This window comes from Coturnix japonica, chromosome 1 (genome assembly GCF_054131305.1).
Source record: "Coturnix japonica strain WE chromosome 1, WE-NBRP24, whole genome shotgun sequence".
In the NCBI taxonomy this organism is placed as follows: Eukaryota; Metazoa; Chordata; class Aves; order Galliformes; family Phasianidae; genus Coturnix; species Coturnix japonica.
Window position 1 is genome coordinate 93,938,966 of NC_140663.1, and position 24,560 is coordinate 93,963,525.

General features: G+C 40.2%; 1 protein-coding gene across 2 annotated transcripts in view; it reads right to left on the bottom strand.

The window, feature by feature from the left end:
* The window catches only part of APP (amyloid beta precursor protein), a 185,768-nt gene that overhangs the window by 138,877 nt on the left and 22,331 nt on the right, over nt 1–24,560 (bottom strand). For both annotated transcript variants that reach the window (XM_015880839.3, XM_015880829.3), the window contains exon 2: nt 9,450–9,617. In XM_015880839.3, coding sequence (XP_015736325.2) covers nt 9,450–9,617 — 168 coding nt within the window. The remainder of the gene's footprint in view (nt 1–9,449; nt 9,618–24,560) is intronic.

Genomic DNA, 24,560 nt, shown 5'->3' on the forward strand with positions numbered 1-24,560 from the left:
GTGGCAGAGCAGACATGAGGAGGAGGGGAACAAAACTGACTCCTTCTTCAACAGCATGTACCACTTCAGCTCAACATTTCTGCTTAAATGCTCTGCAGCAGCACTCCTAACTGCTAGTTTTATAAGGAACACTAAAATTAGTTCAAGCAATCTGACTATCTCATGGGAGAGAATGTTTGTTCTTTTCCACAGATCTGAAGTTAAAGATGCCATAATTTGAAGTATGATGAAGTGGATATGTTTGGGAACAACAAAATTTGGCTGTGCATATGAAAGTCCCGGGTCCTCCGTGGTGCTTCAAATATGCAAACCAATGAGGTGCTCCTGTATAAAACATCCAAACTAGAGGAATAAAACAGCGATAGTGAAGCATCACACCACTGCTCAGCTTAGCAGCTCGGATCCATATCAGCACTAAAATACTCAAAGCCATCTTCCAGACTTCAGTAAGTAATTACAGATTGACACAGCCACTGACCTCTTTGCAACTCCAAATGAGAGTTTCAATGAGAAACTCATCTAAACTACCAAGTATACACATATCAATTTACACAGTATTATGAGTTAGGTTTTATAAGATCAATCTTGCCAGCACCCCTTAGATCTCTTGAATGAATGTTTTTTTCCTCTTAGATGGAGACTACAAATTTGCCAAGTTGTGTGGGAACACACAATGTTAGCTGCAACAGTTCACTCAAAAAGATACATGGCACTGGATAAGAACCAAATAAATTTAATTGCACTGGATTATAAGACTGTTTATATGCTTAGAAATATAGTTTCTTCTTTGGTCACCTTGCTTATTACTTCTTGAATTTCCATAGGATCAATGATTTTCTAACCCACAATAATATTTATAGAAAGAAACTAAACTGTTAAGATAAAAGATTGTATCAGACTATGTTTCTCCATATTCAGATTAGTGGTATTTGTGTTTCAATATTCATACCTAGACAGAATTAAAGTATTAAACATGGTATTGTCATTACTGAACAATCCCTTCCCTAGGAAGGTTTCATCCCAGGGCCTCCTAATACCTTGGAAATGCCTTAAGGAACTTACACCCAGCACTCTCTTTTTAGTCTCACAGTTAAGCCAGAGGCATCAAGAATTCTAAAAGATTTACAAGGAGATTTTCACCATTCAAACATTAGCTGTAAAACTCCTGAGTGGAATTCTCACCCCACTCATGTCAGAAAAAAAAATGGACAGCTAAAATTCCGCTAGAACTGTTGACAACCACACTATATACATGTAAAGGAAAAGGCAGGTGAAGGAATCAATAATTGGCCAGGTACTCAGAGACCTCTCCATGACTAAATCCACAACCATCTGGTATTGAGAGCATTATTTTCTGTAATCACCACGCATTTATCAAAACAGACTATCAGTGGGATTTTTGATTAAACAGAGGTATGCAGTATTTGGAAGATTAAAGCAGGCATTCCATTCAGTACGGTGTAATATCTTAATTGGATAAACACTAACCAGATGATAATGTCATGACATGGCTTAGAAAGAAGCAGTTAATAATCTGCTTGGGAAAAAAAACAAAAAACAGCACAGAATGCCCCAGAAATCAAAGAATATTTCCCCCATCCAACTTCTGGGCATTGCCCTGCCATGAATTCAAGCACTCATCACCTTCTTCACAGCCTCAAAGCCATGAGCAAGAGAAACAGTTTTTTTTCTTTTCTAATGTTTGCTTGCAGAACTAACAATTGGAAATGTACATAAAGTATCTTTTCCCCTGACTTGCACATTCAGGCTTCTGAATTTGAAATGATTCTGTGCTACTAACCTAGACAGATCAGCCCACCGTCTGCTACTCATCAACTTCATATGTACTATAATGATGAAAAACAGATCTCCAGTCAATATCACTGATTTCCAATTACTTTAAAGCGCACAAAGGATGATATAAGGAAAAAGAAAGGAGGAAGAAAAAGAATAGGGAGAAGGTCCCCCAAAAGACAACACCACTACCACTGCCTGGAAAAAGCTATTAACGTTATAGCATGGGAAAGCTGTATGACCTTCCACAAGCAAAGAGGATGATCCAAAAATACAGGTTGCCACAACACATGCTGCCTGTTCAGGCACTCATGTAGTCATAAACAGTGACCAGAAAGAAATGAAACCCCTAAACCTTCAAAAATAAACCCACACACCCAAAAACCCACAACAAGGCAGCTCCCAAAAACCCAAGAAGGAATCACACTTGCACCCATCCATCTGCAGAGGTAGGATTGTGGATACTATGGCCATGGTTTCAGTACCTTTAATTGGACACAGATCTGAGATTGCCAAGGAATGATTCCTGCCTCATTCCATCTCTTCTCCATTTACCACTAACACTTCCCCGTGAGCCAGCAATAACACAGAAGCTGGATCAAGGAGCTGACCTACTTCTGAAAACATCCTCTGAAGAATAAAAACCGCATCACAGTGGAAAGTGCCAGGAATTAAAGATAACCCAGGATGACCTTTTGGAAAGTGGAATAGATCTGTGCCAGTCTAAAGTGCCCATGCAACTACCATCTGGAAAGGTGGAGAAAGCAGATTAGCACAGATATTTCTTTCTCAAAAGAGTTGATGCGTAACAGTGACATATTTTCTTTACTTGAGGTGATCTTCCCACTTTATGCCTAGAGTCTCTTGGGCTTATGACATTATTTATTGAAGGAACAGCTGATAAAAGTCCATCTTAAAGCTATATAGGGCAAGATGTCAGGGGAGACGCATCTTAGAAGAGCAGACAACGTACTAAGATCTTTCTACATAGAAAGGTGGTGAAATGCAGCAGTAGAGTTCCACTGCCTCATCCCCATCAAGACATCTTCCAAGCAACACCACAGCTGCAGGAGAGGTAACATTTCTGCAGACACCATCTAACACCACACTCAGGTGTGTTTCCTGGGCTTCAGTGGGGCCATGGGTTCTCTGAGCTTCATTCTCCCCTCTAGGCAATGACAGAGACCTTGCTGAAGTGTGGTAGTGGGTCTCTTTGTAACCTTTCAGAGCAAGCCACCAGCAGTGCACACTAAAAATATTTTAATATCTTTCCTTGTCTTTTCCATCCTCAATGTAGTAGATGCCTTTCGATATCTAATCACATGCTAAAGGGTTATCTGCTAGTCCAACTCTGCCCATAAGCCATTGTGCTTGTATGTTTTAGAGGACAGCAGAAACAATCGTCTCATCCTACTCCTGGCACAAAGGCTACGCTGATGGAATCTGGCAATAAATCGAACCATTCACCCCAACTATCTTATCTGTGAAATTCAAAATTAGTCTAGGGGGAAAATGCAGCATAGCTGCCCTCCTTAGGCACTTCTGTACAGATTCACCAAAATATATTTACATAGACAATCCTCTTGCATTTTTATCCCTTTTCCTTCTTTGGCCTTCAAGCAGAATCGCTCTCCCTCACTAAGAAAAACAGGTTTCTTCAAAAGAAGTTGGAACATTTATTATAAAAACAATAAAATATATTGAGATTGATAGTTTTCATTTCCTTTATTTTCAGATCATACAAAGAAGTCCACACAGGGAAAAGAGAGCTCCTCTTCAATACCACAACAAAGGAAAGCAACGCATATGTTGAAAGATGCTAAGTTATATCTCAAATCAAGTGACTAATAAATTTAAATAGCAGATTACAGCATTTGGGTTAGAAAGCTCCTCTTTCTCAAGAAAGTCATACCATGAACGTACTAAAGCTTAACCACACGATACACATCACCCATTACAGAATCTGCATTTCCAAAATCGAAACTTTTGTTAAGGCAAATGAGGTTCAAGCCCTGGCAGCGTAAATTAATTTGACTGTTCCACGGACAATAATTTAAATAAAACTAAAGAGCTCAATAATCAGTGCAGAGAACAGTATGATATCGTTCACCTAATCCTGTAGGAATGACTGCACACCTCCGAGAACACATGAACACATGCGTCTTAAAAATGCCATTTGTTTTAAGGAGAGTCTGTGATGCCAAAAATCTGTATGTTTTCCACGATTTTTCATTAAATGGACCATTCTCTTCTGAGCAAAATGTATAGCTTTTAAAGATTAGTTTAGAGGAGCTCAAGTTTAAAATTCCATCTCTTCTTCAATACAATGGTCATTCAGTTTGAGAAATTAAAAAGAGCACATCGTATTGCCTAGATAGAAACAACAATTCATATTAGGATGAAAATGACAGGATACCGTGGAAAGAAACCATTATCGAAGAAGCAAGATTATTTTCATTACATCTCAAATTCTCCTCTCAGAAGAAAAGCCTTATTTTTAATTCATGTATTAAAAAGTATCAGTATTCCTGTCTGTCCAACAATTCCTTTAACAAACTCATAGCCCTCAATAAAGAGAAAGACTAGAGAGAAACGGAAGTGCAGCTATCAGTCCTGCCTGCCCAATTTTGGATTGCATGGCACCCAGGGCAACAGGAACAGAAGGATTCTCTGACACCCTGGAGGTATGGAGTCAAACAAGCAAACCAAAATGAAGATGCGGCAGTAAGCCTGATGTGATGGCTCCCTTGTCTACCTCCAAAAGAACAGACTTGAGGACTCTTCAGCAGGGTCTGCTGTGATAAGACATATATATTGGGAAATAGCTACAGAGTAGAAGAGGAGATATTTAGATTTGAACTGCAGACAAAAACATCCTCTTTGGAAGAATGATAATTAGAGGTTACAAACGTCAACATTGTTTTGTCAATAGCTATGACACTTTATCTCTTATCTTAATTTATCTTGTTTTCTGCTCCATGTAGCACAAAAATAATAATAATAATCCAGCTACAGCAAAGCAGTGTGCAGTTACAATTCATTTTTAGTTTCTGAGAAGGACTTCTCTAAGAAATACACGTTCTTTGCAAAACACTCATGGCTCTGGATATTCAAGACGGAAGTGGATGTATGCATGACCTCACAAAGATTCCAAGCAGTTGTGTGCATTCAGAGATGCCAGGTCTAACACCTCTTGAAGCCAACACTGATATTCTGCTTTGGAAGATACAACAAGCTCTACCCAACTATCTAGGAGGGAGCCAGTTGCTGGCTAAAGGGAATGCGCACATCCCTAAGTTCCTAGGTTTAACTCCATCCAGTCAATAGTGCAAGCAATATCTAGACTCAAACAATTAATACTATAGTTTTGATTTGTTTTTGAAAACAATCTTCAGAACAGCTCCTTTCCATTCTGTAAAATTCCACGCATACTTAAGTAAAGCTAAGAACTTCCAAATTAAGTAAGGGAAAAGTGGATACATATCAGGCAACGTGAATTTTCTGCAAGCTTAGAATGCTGCTTTCACAATTTATTTTGGACACCTAACACAGACTGCAAAATAATTTCAGCCCTTCAAGCAACTTCTATAACATAAGCTAATTACCAGATGTAAAAATCCAGCATGTAGTAGTTGTTTAAAATTATTAATATCATACACCATACACCAATATTTTTCACCCAAACACTCAGTCCACTTGAACGAGGAACTGAACAGACCTAAATTAACTTCCTACTTCTCATACTCACGTGACTATGAAAATATGTACTTTGCCAAAGGGCAGGTTCCAGCTTAAGTTTTATGAGAACCACTTAGCAAGATAAGCAGCTGCTTCGGTTTCAGTGAGCAGAACCTGCTCCAAAATGCATTCTCCTTCCACAGTAACATGCCACATCAGAGCTGCCTCCACACTTCACTTGAACATCTGTAGGTGTGGACACCAAGTCTCTCCCACTAAACAAAAAACAAACTCAGGAGCAGCAGTCCCCGCATTCCAGGGCTTCAGCTAACTTGCAATCAATAGCTGTTGGGAAGCAGCTTTCCCCAGGGAGCTGGTAGTGCAGTAATTACAAATGGCAGGGTTTTTTTCAACATCCCTCTGTAACAGCTGGTAGTGCAGAGTCAGCGACAGGCCTAGATTGACCGATGGCTTGATTTGAAGTGTCAGCTGGTATACTCACAACATGTTAATGCTTTCGGCACATACACAGGTGTAACCACTCCATTTACATTAATGCAACCTGAATAAACATTGTTCTAGTGCCAGCAGCACTTGTATTTGACAACCGTACGCAATTCAGGCCCATGCCGTTTTACTTTTCAATAATGGGTACAAATAGCATGCTATTTAGTTTGAGATTAGAAGATAACATGCATGAGTAAATTGTACCTCTCTAGACAGTGTTTAATTCTACACAGGAACATTTGATCTTTTTCTATTAAAAAAAAAAAAAAAAAAAGTAATAAAAGAAAAGCAATCAGAGCTTAGGTTGCTATCTGTTGCTATCTCTTCAGCAAACAAGCCAGTGTTAATAATTTTTACCTAGTTTGTCCTAGCTTAAAAACATAAGAGACTGCACTGATTTCCAGGTTGAAGAGATCAGTGTGCCCTGCTTCCACCTTCTTGTTAGCATAGGAACAGAGTTTAACTGAACGCAAGGAAATCAGAAAGTAGCATTCAAGTACCTTCCATCTCCCTTCAAATAAGTCTGAGAGTTGTCATATTTTAACTGTGGGATGTGCTATTCAAAAATAAATCCAGACAGTTCCTGTACTGCACAGAGCTCCCACTCAAAAAATGAGAAGAAACAACAAGCAACAGATATCCTTAAAACACGTAGGTGGTTCTGCTTATTACTTTTTCCTCCCTTTCTGCCCCGCAATGCTCCTTTACTGTTACTTCCTCCATCAAGACTTCCAAAATCCACCTACACTGGCAAAGGACAAGGAGAGGCAGCTATGACAATCTCAAGGAAAACAAGCAAGGATACCTGTAACATCTTTTCCAGAGAAGAAATCTAAGTCCTTCTGTGCTCCATACATGTTCCAGCCTTGGGTTGTAAAGAAAAGCTCTTTTTGAAATCACTTATAAGGAAACAGAGGAACACGTCTACTGTTATAAACTTTGATTATAGAGGACATTCACTGATTCATTTCAAGATACCTTCATGGAAGAAAAAGCCATGGAAGTAAGGAACTGGGGGCATAGGTTGCTTCTGCAGGATCTACAGCATAGAGCAACATCTCTTGCATTACAGAAACAGTGAGAACGTTACACAATGTACCTGTGACCAAAACGAGGTAGAATAACATAATGGATAGAATGGATTTCTTACTAGAAATGAAGGAAAAAGATCTCGTCATCTCCTGCTCCCTGTCATTTCAATGTTCTGTTCAGAGTTGGAAAAACAGTCTCCTAGTAGTGTGGTACCAGCAGCTGCTGCTCCAGCCAGACTGAGGACAGAAGGAAGCTGACACAATGCCCAGGCAGAGTACCTGTCGTCTTCGTTAGTGGAGTACAGAAACTTAACCTCTGCCTACACCGAGAAAGACTGCATCCCAAGAAGGAACTGTCATCTATTTGAGGAAAAAATGGAAGGAAGAGACTGTATTTGGTAAAACTAAGAAGAAAGGAGATTTCAGCCACATTCTGTTCCAATGCAAGAGGTACCATATTTTAACCTTGATGCTTATTGCCTCCTGATAATGAGAAATGCATATTTGCCACATTCCCTGGGCCTGACAACAGCAAACGCTATCTCACAGCCAAGGTAAACAGCAGACAATCTGCACATAAATCAAGGCTATTGCTGCACTGTAGTTAAATATGTAACTCTCAAAAACCCAAGTGACAGAAGCTCTCTTCTTCTCTGTCTTTTCTCCAGTGGGAAAAATGTTTAGACTCGCAAAAATAAAGAAGATGAAAGGGACCTATAAGGATTACCTAGACCTCCCCCTACTCTGAGCAGGGCTCATGTGAGCGTCCAAGCTGCTCGAGCCCTTGGCTGGTTCAGCTCTCCTAGTCTTTAAAGTCAAAGACTTCACACACTCTGACTGTGTGCCTGTGTCTGCTTTTGGCTGCTGTTATGGTGAACAATTCTTTTACTATATGCAAGTAATGATTTCACTTATTGATCCCTTTGTCATCTGTCAGTATAAAGCTACTGCCTTCCAACTGCTTTTGCTTTCCTTTTCATTTTTATTTATCACATGAGAACATTTTTTCTCTACGACGCAAAATTTCTACATCACCTGACATTCAGCTGAGTTTTGCAGTTCCCAGTCCTTGTTCTGGAATCCTTTTGTATCTGTAACTGCACTGTCAATTCTGAACCATTCCTGCCTTAGAACTGCCTGAAGTTGCTGTTCTTATTTAATGTAAATTAATGTGTTTCTTTCTGTATCTTCAGAACTACTTTCTACCTCATGGGTTTTTATTTACTTATCTCCTTATTCCCTTCCCCCCCTCAGTATTATCACTATGCATAAAACAACTTCATTGAGATAACTCAAAGCAGACAGTGAAAAACAAGAAGCAGCCTTTTAAATCCTGCCAGTATGTCATGTTTGGCATTTTTGTTAGTAGTAGGCAAAAATACTATTAATTTCAAAAAGTAATACTATTTTATTAAGAGAAAGCTATTGGTGAAGAATCCATTTTAATATCAACCAGAAGATCTTTCTTAAAATTTATATTCAAGACCATAAATCCCAGCCTCAAACAACTGAACAAAACATCATAAGAAACAGAAGGAACAATCAATCAATGGGTGAAAGGACAGCGATGAAGATGCTAAGAGAGAAGAGATCTGAAGTGTGAATTATCTTGCTTCTTAAAGAGGCATTTTCACAAGAATCGGTTTGACATTTAGGAGGCAAGACAGCTACTGCTACAGCAATAAGCAATAACCTCTGCTTTAAAAGAAAACAGCAGAGACGGCATAAAAAGACATAAGGACTAAAGCAACTCAAGGCGTGCCCTTTTGTTTCATTGCATGAAATCCACATTTTCTTTTCAAATTGTCACACGCTGGTACAAGGTTATCGTGCTTTCACAGCATGGAAACAAAACAAAATTAGATACACAGTCTGTTCTTAGGTCATGAGTGAGAGGGTAATAAGTTACTGCTCTCGAATATGAAACTGTTCATTGTGACTTCATCTATAGGGCAAGCTCTTTCTATTAAGAAACTCTGAATGGTTCAGTGTGGTGAAGAGAGCAGTAATTCTGGAGCGACCCAGAATATTACATTATGATGGTACAATAACAGTGGATGTGGACTTCCAAGATCAGTCCAGAAAGAAAAAAAAACAAAACAAAACAAACAAACAAAAAAACACATTTTAAATGTTAAACTGATTTAAATGCTTTATAAACGTACAATGAACTTCTGAGTTATGAAGTTAGCCTCCCCATAAGCATAAGACAGGTACAAAATTATCCAACAATAGTCTCAATAATCCTCTTGCAGCCAGTTTCTGAAGCTGTTTTAACAGCCTCTGGGGAGAACATCTTTCAGAAGTACAAAAGGGCAATAGAGCAGAAGAGAAAAATAGAAAGGGAAGTTCCCTATGGAGATTCAGTTCTCCTGTAAGCACCTGCATGTAGGTTCTTAAACAGAAACACCACAGCTACCTCCCAAACAAGAGACTTACTTCCTGGCAATACTGCAGAATCCCTTCTTTAGTGCCGATACAGGTCTTGGTCCCAGAGGGGTCAGATTCCCATTTTCCATTCTGAACATTCATGTGCATATTGAGTTTGCCACAGAACATGGCAATTTGAGGCTCTGCCAACAATCCAGCATTTCCATCAGCAGGCACCTGAAAGGAGAAGAAAAAATAAGTTTTACACTCACTTCTGACATTTCAGTCTTTCTAAAGCTACAACAGCATAAGCAAGCCTGAATCAAAGGCTAAGCTCACCCATCCATGGCCGCAAAGACAGAAACTGAATAGAGGAGATTTGATAAGTCTAAATAACATCACCACTGAAATTCAGACATGCTGCAATAATGTAACGCAAAGTCTAAAGCTGTAAATAAACTTTTCCAGGACCCAAAATTACCTCACAACATGGGCTAAACAAAGAACAACATTCAGAGCCGATTACAGAAATTTAACATTCAAAACATGCGTGGTATCCTGGTGCTGGGAGGTAAAGGGAAGTCGCCAACAAATACCAAAAGAACAACGCACAACCTTTTTCAAGACCATCTCAAGTTTATTGACATGTTGAACACCCAGGATGCATCACATCATGCCTTATCAGCTTAGTGAGTTAGAAGTAGCAGCTTTCACTTAAGCTTTCTTCTGACTGGATGAGGTGGTATCAAACAGGAATGGTAAGGGTTTAGCTCAATAAAATATTACAGAATATCATCTACCAAACTCAATATTAAAACACAGTGTTAAGATGCTCTAAGCCAGTGCTAATCCTTGCTGTAACAGTGCCCAGCCCAACCCAGCATCACCTGGCAGAATCCCTCCTTACATGGGGCTCTGAACTGAATGCAATCCTCACTCACAGACCTCTGCATTGATTTAAATACTGCACAAGGAATAGAAGAAAAAAGAAGTAACATCTGTGGAACCCAGTCTACATTATTTCTTTCCCAAACCTGGAAAGGTAAAAAGTACTTGTGTGCAATTAAGCATTTTAAAGATGCTGTTCCAGTGTTACATGTACCTAGCCATTTTGATCACCGATAAAAATCACCCCAGAATTCAAATTATGGGTCAGTGAAAACAGGAAACAATTTCAAATGTCCTGTTTTCAAAAAGCCACAGGCCTCTCTTTATCCCCAAGGTGCACCCTACCTGCCCTCTAATTCATCTTAATCCCTACCATTGATGAAATCAATCTCAAGATGCTGCCTGGGTAACAAAGCCTTTTAGAAGCAGATAAATCAGCAGCTGAAATGAAAGGATCAGCAAGCCTACCACAACAGCGAAGCTGAGTGAAAACTCCTGGGAAGGCAACAACAGCAAGTGCGTGTCCAACACCAGCCAAAGAACCTGCTCCCAGCCAGGAATGGGAACAGGCCATGCTGCACTGACTGTGAACTGGATTACAAGAGGCTGAAAAAATCAGCAGGCATCAGCCAGTCCCAGGAGGTGAACTCCTCATTGCCACTCCTGTGGCACAGCAATGTCTCATGCAGCACTGATTTTTACCAGTTCTTTGTCATTGCTGTGGAGCTTTTCATATGGTATAAACAACCTTAGGATCCTTCTATCTCACAGTCCAGTGAAACTGCTGTTTATTACTATCATTACGCACAAATACACACCATGAAAGGATGTTCCCATCATTCTCATTCATTAAACCTGAATATCAGTATAATTCCTGCTATTGAGCTAACCCTCCTCCTCCTGATCTACAACAATGAAATAAACAAGGCACCATCTTCCTGTCTAAACAGAAGTGGAAAACTGTTTGCAAAATCTTGGGAGAGATGTGAATATTGCCAAATAAAAGGACACCTGCCGACAGCACTAGAGAAACCACACTAGCCCTGTTAATGCTTATTTGATGCTTAAAATAAAACTAAGGGAAGCCACTCCTTGCACAGTTAGACCATCAGTGTAACAACCCAGAGCATTCCCTGGCTTATTGCCTGTGTGCCTTCCTTTTCTACTTGAGTACTAGGCTCAACTCTGTAAGCTGCAAATCCTTTGGGAAATTAAACCAAACTGAACTACTAGAAAATCATGGAATCATAGAATTGCTCAGGTTGGAAAAGACCTTGAAAGCCATCACATCCAGCCATGACCGAACCATACTACCCTCTAACTCTAACAACCCTCTGTTAAACCAAGTCCCTGAGCACCACATCCAAACGGCTCCTAAGCACATCCAGGGATGGTGACTCAACCGCCTCCCTGAGAAGCCTATTCCACAGTGTGCCTCTGATTAAGAAGGGGACAGGTAAGGTTGCATTGCCAACACTTCTACTTTGTTCAGTTCTCACCATTTGGCACTATAAGGTTAGCCCATGCTAACCCTGTGGACCTGCTACAACCAGGTGTGTGAAGGGCCTCTCAGCATCTCCACAGACAATCTGTGGACTCTACCATAAGCATCTTACAATCCCACAGAAAGAAGCGCTGTTCTTCTCTCAGCTCCCTCCTTCCCTTTGGGGTCATCTGCCTCCCACTTTATCAGATTACACCCAGGAGGACCACAGGCACCAGAGACAGCCTGCAGCATGTAGGAGGGAAGGAAGGATAGAGGAAAGGGGATGGGCCTTCCTCCTGTATGGCAAAGGCTGGCAGATTAGCTGACACCATTCTGAGAGACCTCATCAATAATGCATATCAGGTGATCTTTGCACCTGTTCTGCCCTCAGGAATTGTCTACCTGGTAACAAATAACGCTGGTACATGGTTCGATGTTATCATCTGAGAAACTCAACATACACACACAAAAAAGTCTCCTCTTCAGGTTACATTTGTTATGAGAAGCCAACAGGGATTCGTAGCCATCCACTTCCCAGAAGTGAGCCCGTCACATTCAAGATATGGTAGAGTATTCACTTATGTTTTAATGCCTATTTTTTTCACTTTTAATTTTTTAGCTAGAAGATTTCTCAAGGGAAATATTAAAATCATTAAGAATTCATGCAAAACTCGGGAAACTGAAATACTCCTTTACAAGAGGTATTACAAATCCAGTATCTTTAATTCCTTCACTCTTCATTTAAACAAAACAGAAAAAAAAAAAGAAAGATTCATGAATTTTATATGCTTAAAATGATGGAATACACTGCATCCAGAAACACTGAGTCAACATCTAACTACCCTCACATGTTAGATTATCACTGCAAGTTAAAATGCTACTATTAAAACAAGCATTTCAGCTTTTGGTTTTTGAAAAGGAGAGACCATTTAGCTTCCTGCCTTCTTTAAGATGCTAACATGTTACTGTGGTTGAACTTAAAAACTGAAACTGGAACTGCTCTACTGGCAATGATTTCCCTTCTTCTGCCTCAGAAATCACTTCTACTTGATTTAGCAGTCAACCATCCCTTTCCTTCCACTGAGTAATTAGAGAGTCTTCCAAAAACTGACAAGTTATCCAGCTTGCCTTGATAAGTAGAACTACTACATTGCTATTTAAGCAACTCCAGAGCACCCCAAAAGCGATGCATCGCTTCATAAAATCCTCCAAGTGACAAGTTTTTTTCTTTACAGATTCAGTGTAGCTCAACCAAAACTTCAAATGAAACAGAAGCAAGTTGTTCACTCCATGATATGTGGTCTCTACACTTCAAATTTGGTTTGGTTTTATTTTCCTTCACCTTCTCCAATTACAGCTGAAAAAAACAAATGTGGCTGTTTACTGGGAATGCTATCAGTCTAACTAAGGGGACAGCCTACGACTGTCTACTTAAAACCTCATTCCTTTCAGAAGAGACAAGATTTCTAGCTTAATCCAATTATTCAAACAAGCCACAAGCACATTTAAGCTTGCTTTATTTTGAGCTGACAGGGCCATCGTAATTAACTGCTCAGCATAGCACTTCATCTTATTGATTAAGACAGCTAAAAGTTACTAATCATAAAGAAATACAGGAGCAATTAACACACACTGTAAACAGAACTAAAGCATTTAGATCATGATCATGAATAATGCAAATCTCAGCTTCTGAAATTGAACTCCTTTAGATGCCCTTAAGCAAGGATGGCGAGTTAATGGATTTGTCTGTCACATCTCTAGCTTGGAGATAGGAGCTTTCAAGCAAACAACTCGAGTGGTTATATCACCTTTTAAAACATTTTATTGAAGGAAAACAAAACAACAACACCACGTTAAACTATTTAATACCTGAGGGTAAGTGAAGACTACCATAGTGCAACCCTGGTATTTCAGCTATGAATCTCTTACCTTTTGTAACAAGGAACAATTTCATTCACTGTATTTTCAGCATGCAGCTTCAGCATGAAACCTGCAGTCCCACTGCACAAGTTTTAACTGGCAGACTCATTTTTCGAGACAGACTTCACGCTCTTTCTGTCTATGAAATAAGCTCCTAACCCAAGATTTTTGCTATCTGATATTTCATTTATAAAGAAAATGAGAAGTTGATCTGGTATTGAACTTCCTTTGATTGAAAACCAGCAGCTTCTTGCTTTTCAAGAAATTACCTGCTGCGAAATCGACAGAAACAGGGATGTTGATGGTGTCCTTCATGCACAGGTGATGGCCAACACACAACAGTCAATGTGAAGAACACTCCTTTATGTGAAGGCAAAAGCATTAGCAGATCTGACCTTGGCCTCATGAAACCCAGACTGAGAGCTTCTTCTGGGCCTGTAGACACAGGCCTTTAATACAAAATGTGGCTATAGCATTAAGCTATGCACTGCATTACACGTTGTTTTTTCCCTCTGCAGTAGTTCTGATTGTAACAAAGCCCACAAACAAGAACCTGAAACCCATAAAGCTAAAAACCCACTGAGTGCCTGGTCCACAATAACCAGATATGTTAAATAACAGACATTTAAGAACATTTGATGCCACACATTTTGGTTCTTTCCCATTTCTCTACGCAGCCCTACAAGGCAGGCCAGTAAACCAAGCAGCCTTCTCTTGTTTTCCTAGAGTAAAAGAGCAAACATGAACTTGTCTGCAAGATCGGGCTGCACTCCCTGCCACTTTCCACCAAAAAAAGATCTGCTCAAAGAGATATCTGCAGGGAATCAGTCCTTGGAGCCTTACCTTTATGGGATCTATTTTAAGGCATGGCATATTTCTGAATAGGAACAGTAACTTGTTACACAGTCTGATAGCAACAGGACAGTGGGGAATGGCTTTAAACTAAAAGAATGGAAATTTAGGTTAGATGGTAGGAGAAAATCCTTTCCTCAGAGGGCAGTGAGGCGCTGGCACAGCTGCCCATAGAAGCTGTGGTGCCCCACCCCTGGAGGCGCTCAAGGCCAGGTTGGATGGGGCCCTGAGCAGCCTGAGCTCGTGGGGGGCAGCCCTGCCCATGGCAGGAGTTTGAGTGGGTGGACTTTGAGGTCCCCTCAAACCTGAACCATTCTGAGATTCAAGAAGGATTGTTGCTATTTAAATTTTTAAGTCTGATGAGATGAGGAGAGCCTTGAAGCTCCTAGGGCACCTTCACACTGGACTGGCAGTTGTGGAGCCTCTGACACTCACTGCCTGTGCCTCATCTCTCACCAGGGGTCTTTCCCAGCTAAACACTCACCGCAGCAATGTTTTAAAAAGTTTCAACATGACAAGTAGACTCAAGCTGATAAGGCCTTAGGCCGGTTTCTGATCTCATATTATACTGAATTTCTGCTGTTATGCACAGCATAGCATCTGCCAGTAGGAAAAAGGCACAAAACGCAGTATGCTATATTCTAAGTCCATATCTTGAAAACACTGAGAAGTGTTTACTTCAGTTAAGTTCACCTACATGTCCTGTGGGTTTGTACAGATTTTCCAGCTTCCATTCTTATGGCAGGCCTTTTGCAGGTTTCTGCCTCCCAAGTCAGCTGCTCTGAACACCAAATACTGTGTAACACAGCTGACAACACTGCACACCTAGGCTATACGCTGCCATTTGGACAGCAAGCCTCTCCCAAAACCCCAACTAAATTTGCCATTAGGACTGTGCTACAAAAACTCAACAGGGAATTAAAGGTGTGCTAGAAACTTCTGATGGGTCTGTCCTGAGATCTCCAGCTAAGAGACTGAGTCACTTACATATTTTGTATCACATCAAGAAAATGAAACAGCTCTCTTCACACTATCTCTCTTCCTATCAAGTTTGTCTTGAAGGCCTCCAACATCACAGCACTTTGAGGAAAAAATAGCTCTGTTCCTGCCTCCTGCCCTCAGGGACTGGATTGTGATGCTGCTCCACAATCAGAGCGAGGCTAAAAATAAAAGATTACTAACTTAGCGAGTCTCAAGTCTGCAGAAGTTGCTGATAACACACAACCTTAGGAACCATTTTCAGATATATCCAACATCAGTGTCATCACAAGGAGGACTGAACAACCCTACCTGAAGATAAAACGTAGCACTTCTTTTGAAAGTACTGGACACGCAGAGGTCAAAATTAACTTATAGAAATAGGCACAAGAGTGAAATGAGAGAAAAAGCTCGATGTAGTGAGAGTAACTCACCCCATAATGGGATGTCACAACATTTAAAACACTTGAATTAATGAATCACTGGTCATGTCAGTGGTGTATCATCCAGCTAAAATACACGAATCAGTGGAGAACTTTACCCATCACTCAAGTTTTCCTCATAGACAGTGGTTTAATTCACTTACATTCATTGCCCGCCAAGAAAAATGATCTGCACTACAATACGATTAAATAATCTAGAGCATCGAACTACACAGATAAGCAGCTACTATACAGTTACACTGAATAACATAAAGCTATGGTCCAACCATTTACAATAATGTCTGGGGTGAAAATCTCTCCTTGACTATTCCAAAAGCTGCAGGGCAAACTAATCTCCCAAGGAATAACTCATACAACACAAATTACAGTAACACCAAGTAACAAAATTACTAAATTTGTTATAGATCTATTAACAAACTGCAAAATTGTAATAAGAGTTGGAAGCGCTGAGAGTGCATTGTGTGCTCAGTGATGATAGCAGGTTCTCCCTTTTAGTTTCAGCATTTCAACAGTGTGTTTCAGCCTCAATACTCGATTAATCCAGAACTGCCTGCACCTTACTGCACACTACCCTGCTGTTTTTCCTTTATGAGGAATTAAATATTCAAGTGCTTAAAATATCTGACAGTAAAGAAATTAAAAATACTAGAACATTGTACTTGACAGGTATCTTGCTTGCTCACAGGAAAAAAAGAAGAAAAAAACCACTCAATACAAGCTCATTCTTTAGGTGAGAACATTAAAAATAACCCACACAATAGATGCTAAAGATTGACATCAGATAATGATTCCGTAAGAGAAAGCTCATCAGATATAGCTGATTATTCTAAGCACAATGCTTTGCATAATCAAAGGAGACATAATCCAGCTTCTTTCCAATTATCTTTTGTCAAATAATTAATATTTACAAGCTTAATCAATCTATGACAAAACAAGGTAAGTCATCTGAATGAAGCAATTTAATTACTAAAGCCTGTCTTCAAAACTAGGCATTTTTCAGTTTGTTTTGAGAGGGAAAGCAGTCATTCCCATATGTATATGATGCCAGAATGTTTGCTTTTAATATAAGACATCATGCAAGAGTTTAAAGACTCAGGAAATGACTTCCTCCCCATGACCAAATAGGGTACAGACCCTTTGCTTTCCCCTTTTTCAGACCTAACTTAACAAATGTGGCAGAGGAGAAGTGCAGATGCTTCAGGGTATTGGGCATACTAGGTGCAATGTACATGATTTCCAAGATGCTCAAAAAGGCTTTTTGCAGCTGAGAACAGAGGACTGAAAGAAGCTTAACACATTATATATATAAATATATATATTGTCTTGTCAAGACAAAAAAAACACAAACAAGAAACCTGAAAGGTCCTCAGAAGAAGTGGTTTTAGGATTTTTTTGCTCTATACCTGAACAGCAAAAGCCTTTTTCAATAAAACACTATTATTTAAGAGGAAGTATAGCCCTCTTCTCATTCATTCAACGCCACTACTTTCTGCAACTATGAAAGTAATTAATGTATTTGCTAACAGCTCTTCATAATCCCTATTTCAACAAGCACTGTCTTTGTTCAAAACTGAGGTTATCCGCAAAAAATACAGTCTGCAAGGTTTTACCTTGAGAGGTTTTCCATCAATAGACTGAAATTACAATACTTCAATCCAGACAGAACTCTGCTATTCATTTATAATTAAGAAGGACTACAATAGAACATGAAAATAAGCATCAGACCTTGTGTATGCCATTTATTAGACACCAGAACATCAAAAAGCATTCCTGAGTTCTCTAAGAGGGCTTCTCTGATACAGGCTGCAGTCATTCATTCTGCAAATACTAACCAAAAACCACTACCATAAGCCTTCAAAGCATATTTAGTTTGTACTAGTTTGTTTCATTTGCAATTATTTTCACAGTGAGAACACAGTAACAATCTCCATATCTACAGCTTATTCAAGAACAACAAATAACCTTCTCATTAGAGAAGGTGCTTAGAGAATAATGTCTTCCTGCTTTCTGCTCCTAATGCTAACAGCAGTTTCAGCCCTTCAATTGAGAAGCCAACCAGTGGAGTTCTAAGCTGAATATCTGTTGAAGATAAAAAAAATCATAAAGGAGGCTAAGTACTGTGAAGAGAAAGCACACTCAAGTCACACATCACCCTTAGAAACGATGCCTGCGCTTCCTCTGAGCACTTGGACAACATTCAGTTGAAATGTAAAGTTCCCAGCACCAACCTGCATGCAAAGCAATGTGCTTCCTCTATGACTATTAAATGAGGTGTACTACAGGACTCTCTACTCGTCCTTACACATTTAGCGGGTAAAACAGGAGGTAGCCTTGTTGAGGTGCTACGGCTGCACACGTTCAGAGCTCTGCACCCCACAAGTGAAGATGGCTGCTAAACCCCAGAGACCCACAGTTCCATCTAACACAGGCTCTCGTCATCCAACAGAAATGACTCACTTCCTGTCCACTGGTAAACTACCAACTTTTCCCAAGCCCACAGCAGGCTACCAGACTTAATATTCAAGCTTTCGTGATACTAGTGTTCCTCCTAGACTTTTACGCATCCATGCGGAACACAAACACATAAAAAACTATTTTAATAGCCTGATTTCCCAGATAAGTAATGGAAATAACCTCTAGAAGAAAGGAAAGGATATGGAGCCAAAAATAAATAAAGAATCCAAATTTAAAAAGGAGGAAATACCAAACTATTGTTTCCCCACAACTTAAAGGCGCCGCCTTACCTTTAAAGCAAGGAAAATTTTCCATCTGTCATCTTTTCTTTAGAGATAGCATTGCAAGAGCAAGAGATTGTCAACGTCAGAATGAATAATTTAGGATCCGTTTTTATTGTATAATGTTAAAATAGAAACAGTAGAGCAATTACCGTTGTCAGACCACAAAAATAGAATCAAAGAATGGTTTGGGTTGAAGAGGACCTCAAAGATCATCTAATACCAATCCCCCGGCTACAGGCAGAGACACATCTCACTAGACCAGGTTGCTCAAAGTCCCATCCAGCCTGGCCTTGAGTGCTTCCAGGGAGGGGGCATCCACAGCCTCTCTAGGCAACCTGTTCCAGGGTTTCACCACCTTCAAAGCAAAGAATTTCTTCCTAGTATCTAGTTTAAATCTGCCCTCTTCCAGTTTAAAACCATTTCCCCTCATCTTGTCGCTACCTACCCTTCTAAAAAGTCTTTCCCCAGCTTTCCTGTAGGCCCCCTTCAGATACTGGAAAGCTGCTATAAGGTCTCCTCAGAGCTTTCTCTTCCCCAGGCTGAAAAGCCTGAGCTCTCTCAGCCTGTCCTTGTAGGGGAGGTGCTCCAGCACTCTGATCACCTTTGTGATTCTCCCCTGGACCCACACCAACAGCTCCATGTCCTTCTTGTCTTGGGAGTCCCAGAACTGAACAGGATAGTCCAGGTGGGGTCTCACAAGAGCAGAGAAGAGGAGCAGAATAAACTCCCTTGCCCTGCTGTCACACTTCTCTTGATGCAACCCAGGATACAGTTGGTCTTCTCGGCTTCAAGTGCGTGCTGCCAGCTCACACTGAATCCTTCATCAACTGATACTCCCAAATAAATCCTACTCTTCAGGGCTGCTCCCAAGCTATTCTCCACCCAACCTGTATCTGTGCTTGGGATTGCCTCAGTCCAGGTGCAGGAGCTTGCACTTGGTCTTGTTGAACTTCATGAGGTTGGCATAGGCCCACCTCTCAAACCTGTCCAGGTCACTCTGGATGGCATTTTAACTGCTCCACTCAGCTAGATATCTTCTGCAGACTTGCTGATGGTGCATTCTATCCCACTTTCTATGTCGCCTACAAAGAAGTTAAATAACACAGGTCCCATCACTGATCCCTGAAGATCACCAGTCATCACTGGCCTCCACTTGGACACTGAGCCATTGACCACCACTGTCTGAGTGCATCCATCCAAACAATTTCTTATCCAGCAATTGGTCTACCCATCAAATTCATTTTTCTCCAATTTGCTGACCAGGACGTCATGTGGGACAGCACCAAATGTTTTGCACAAGTCCTAATGATGACTAGATGATGTCGGTTGCTCTTTCTTTACGCACTGATGATGTATCAAAAAAGGCCACCAAGTTTGTCAGGTATGACTTGCCCTTGGTGTAGTCATGTTGGTCGCCACCAATTACCTCATCTTTATTTTCCATGTGACTTAATAGGGCCTTCAGGTGGATCTGTCAGAGATGAGACCAACTGGCCTGTTATTCTCTGGACCTTTTTTTCCCTTCTTGAAAATGGGGGTTATGTTTCCCCTTTTCCAATCGCTGGGAAAGTAATAGGTCAAAAACCACTTTACTGGCTGCTCAGTAGAACTGTGCAAACAACTGTACCCTCCTAGAAGATAAATGTTTCCAGCCATCAGAACAGGAAAGAGCTGCCTCCCAGCTGCAGACTCACAGCTGCTTTACAGAAACTCACCAGCTTTTCAGTTCAATGCAATATGAATGTGATTGAGAAAAAGACTTTAACAAAAAGCTTCTACCAAACCAGGACTTTTATTTGCCTTAACCATACCCTATTTAAGCCAAGTGTAAACACCTCTGTATTGCTCTTCTACTTCACAAATAACCAAATTAACAGCACTTTGTCCACTCCTCTGCAGCAGCTTCAGAGCTTCCTGCTCCACAAATACACACAAAACAAGACTGTTCCCAAAGCCGCAGAGAATGTTTTCCTCAGAGCTCTGTTCTGGCAGCTGTCTGCCCTCCTCACCTTTACCTTTCACAGTCTCCTGAGGCATACAGTATATTTATTCCAGATCAGGTTTAAACCTCCCTCAGGTATCTGAAAACACAAATTTGTATATGCAAGTGGAAGCATATATCTAGGAATTGAGGGATTTCTTCAGAGTAGCTGAAGTGGGAAGGAGAATCATGACTGCAGCAAGGACTCAGTTCACACGTCTCTGCAGAAAAACGTTCATGTAAGAGAGGCTTATCAACTAAGCTTTAGCTATAAAAATCAGCATCCCTGAGCACAGTCAATTAAAACACAGTCAAGAACACCACCCCTGGAGGTGTTCGAGAACACTGAGGATGTTGCACTGAGGGACGTGGTCACTGAGCACAGTGGGGGTGGGCTGATGGTTGGATTAGATGATCTCAGATGTCTTTTCCAACCTTAATGATTCTATGATGCCAGGACCATGCAAGCAGCACAATGCACAGGACAACAGGCCAGGCTTTGTCTTCCAGCCCTCACCTCATGCAGGTGGGACCCAGTGAGAAAAGACTCATGGTCCTCCATGTGCTCTACTGCATAGCGAAAAAGGAAAAAAAAAAAAGAAAAAGAAAAAAAGAAGAAGAGATGCAATCCAACAGATGCACAGGTTTGAGGAAAGACATGTTTACTTATCTAACCAACTGACTTGATTATGAGTGGTCCCAGGCAAGGGTTGATGGCTGCACAAGATGACCTTATTGGTCTTTCAAACCATAATGATTCTGTGATTCCTTGAATTAGCATATAACAAATGCTAATTCCTTTGGTGCACCTACATTTGCAGAAATGCTGTGACAATGAATTTGAACTACTCGCCAGGAAGCCTGTAAAGTTTAAACTACAAAGTGAATGCAAGTACTAGAAGAGACCTAAAATATGATCTAGTTTTCATTTATATTAATGCCCTTTTTTCCTCACAAAAAAGTACCTTAAATTGGTGTAAATTATATAATAAAACTATTTTAGAGCATGTGTGCATGGGATAGATGTATAAAGGAAATTTCTGTGCCGAACCACTGTATCACTGAATGAATTTAAACTGCACCTGTCAGATTAAAAAGTGTATGAGGAACTATTCTAGTTTGACAAATTTGATAAACAAGTTAACATTTGTGCAATGTCAGTTCCTCAAATGAGCTGTATAGCTCAAATGTCAGTGCTCAGTAACTTATTGACTTATTTTTAATAGAATGTCTTCCATTTTCAAGAATTCATTTGAAGTAGCTGTTGACTTAAAAATACAGTTTCACATCTCATCCATCACATTTCCAGCACTTTGAGTACACAGCTCACACTAGAACAATTCTTCTCTATGGAATCTTCACTCTTTTCTTCATTGCTTTTTTCTTTTAATACTGATTTATTTATTTATTTTCCCAACACTTGCTGCTAAACTTGGGCTGCAGGACAGATTGTAAGAGGATGCTAATCTGAAGGATAATTACATTTCACCTCAAATCCATAAAATGGATTAGTACTCAACAGTGCGCAGGATCAAAGGGAAAGGAAAGGAAGAGCAAGGAAGCAGAAATACTCAAGTTGCACTTCCAAGTATGACTCTCACATGGCTGATATATCACACAAGTTCCATAGTTTTGGAAACATATTAGTTAAAACGAGCTGAAGTATAGAAAGCATGTGAACTTTCTTGAAACAAACTTCCTTGAAGAAGAGATGCCACATTTTACATATTTGGAAGGTAACTTAGGCTTACAGAGTTTCCCTAGTGTAGGAAGAAGCACTGAACTAGTGAACTGAGTGCCCTAAACCTACAGATTATTACCACATTTGAAGAAACATCTCACTTTGCAACCTCCTTTGGGAAGGAAGAGAAGCACAGCCCACCTACACAGCAGACTTCTCTCCTGTTGCAGTCTGACTATTCAGCAGTGCCCCACAGCCAGAAGAGCTGGTGCTTCGCTTGTGACACAGGAGAAACTCTCTATATAAGCTGTAAAACAAATTAAGCTCCACAGCTGATAGCTTATTTTCATTATTCTTTTACATAGTTTGTTATCTGTCCTCAACACACATTGCTGAAGTAACTGCTCCACAGACCACATTGCTAATGGTGTTCTTCAAAATACCCAGAATGGTAACCCCCCTTTGTTGCTATTTGGATGAACTGCAAGCATCTGAATACAGCCATGTGAGAAGCCAGATGTAACTCGCTAGTTTAAACATACAGTGTTCATCAGCTGTTTTGCACTGTTACAGCACTCCACAAATATGCCAAATGTCCCCCACACCTTCACCTGATTCAGAACTACTACTGCCTGAGACACTAGTTCCTCTCTGCAAGTTGTCCTACTGGTTGGCTTGCTAAAATTATCATTGATTTCCTAATTTCATTCTACAAACAACAAGAAGATGAATAAAGACATTTCTGGCATTTGCTGACTCTAACCACCAGCGTTTGGCAAGGTGGGGACTCACTGACTGCTTCAATGAAGAGCACTTCCGTAAGGTCCTTCCCAAGATATTATGCTACCCAGGATGCCAGCATGTCTCTAATTAGAGAGGTCTTTTTTTAGCTCCCAAGAACATCAACACAAGCAAGCCAGAAGGAACTAACCTGTCAACACTAGGATTAAACAACCTAACGAATTACCTGGATTACTTTCAAGGCACGTATGGAAGCCTAATACTAGCTGCCATGAGACTGAGTTGCATGCTGGGACAGCCCTTCAGTCCTTGCCCCATAAAAATAGAATGAAATTCTGCTTTTCCATAACATCAGTACTGTGACAAGAAGGAAACAAGTAAAGCCTTTGCTTTACTTTTGTATCTCATGACAACAAAGCTCCTGTTCCATATTAAAGGGGTACTTCACCTTAAGTTACCTACTGCTGTTAATAATCCCAAGCCCTACTGTTTCACTATACACAAGCTTGTTTATCTACAGCTGCTCTTGTTGAGCAGCTACTTTCAGTACAGGTTTTCCTAACAGCAGTATAATGAATTTATTTATTTTTTTTTTTGTAATAATCATGCTGCATTTTTAAAAGAAAGCTTGGCCTTCAACCATCACTATGCCCAATTCTCCTGGACTTGGAGATGAAACAATGCCTCTTCTACTCTCCATTCTGGCCCTAGCTGACAGAGACTGCATACTTCATTTCAGCTAGCACAACAAAGAGAAGTCCAGCATTACTGCATACATAAAACATCCATGAAAAATATGTAAGTAATAACGGAACAGACTTTTAGAGTTGCTTAAGAGAGAAAGGCAAAGGTTTCTAACATTTTGAGGGAGAAGACAAAATCAAAATATCTGCCATCATCTCAATAAGGCACACTTCAGGTTTCTAACTACAATCTGCACTTAATGTGTTTTTACATGAAATGCTGCTCTATTGTATGTGCCATAGGCATGGATTTCACATTTCAATTCACACTCAAGTATCTGTTACTTCCAACTACTAGCAAGCAGAAATAGGAGGAAAGGAAGTGAACCAGCAGATGAAGATAGAGAGAAAACAACTTTGTTTAGTAGGCTAGGCTATATGCTACACAATGAATCACAGCATAAATTCTCCTTTCAGCACAAGGATTACTCAACATCATGCCATGTCATGATAGGCTTACAGGGGCAAATCACATAAACTACAATTCTTAACCTCATTGAAAATAATAAAATGAAGGAACTACTGTGACAGCCAGTTGTTCTACAGAACACAACTCTTCCTTCTAACTCGATAAACTAAGCAAACCCACCCCCAACTTGAACTCTATCAGGCCTGAATCAAATTAGCCCCTATTGACTCAACAACCACAGAGAAAACTAATTAAGATAACGTCTCTGACTTCATAAATTCCATAATAAAATTCAAGAAGATAAACAAAACAAAAAAAGC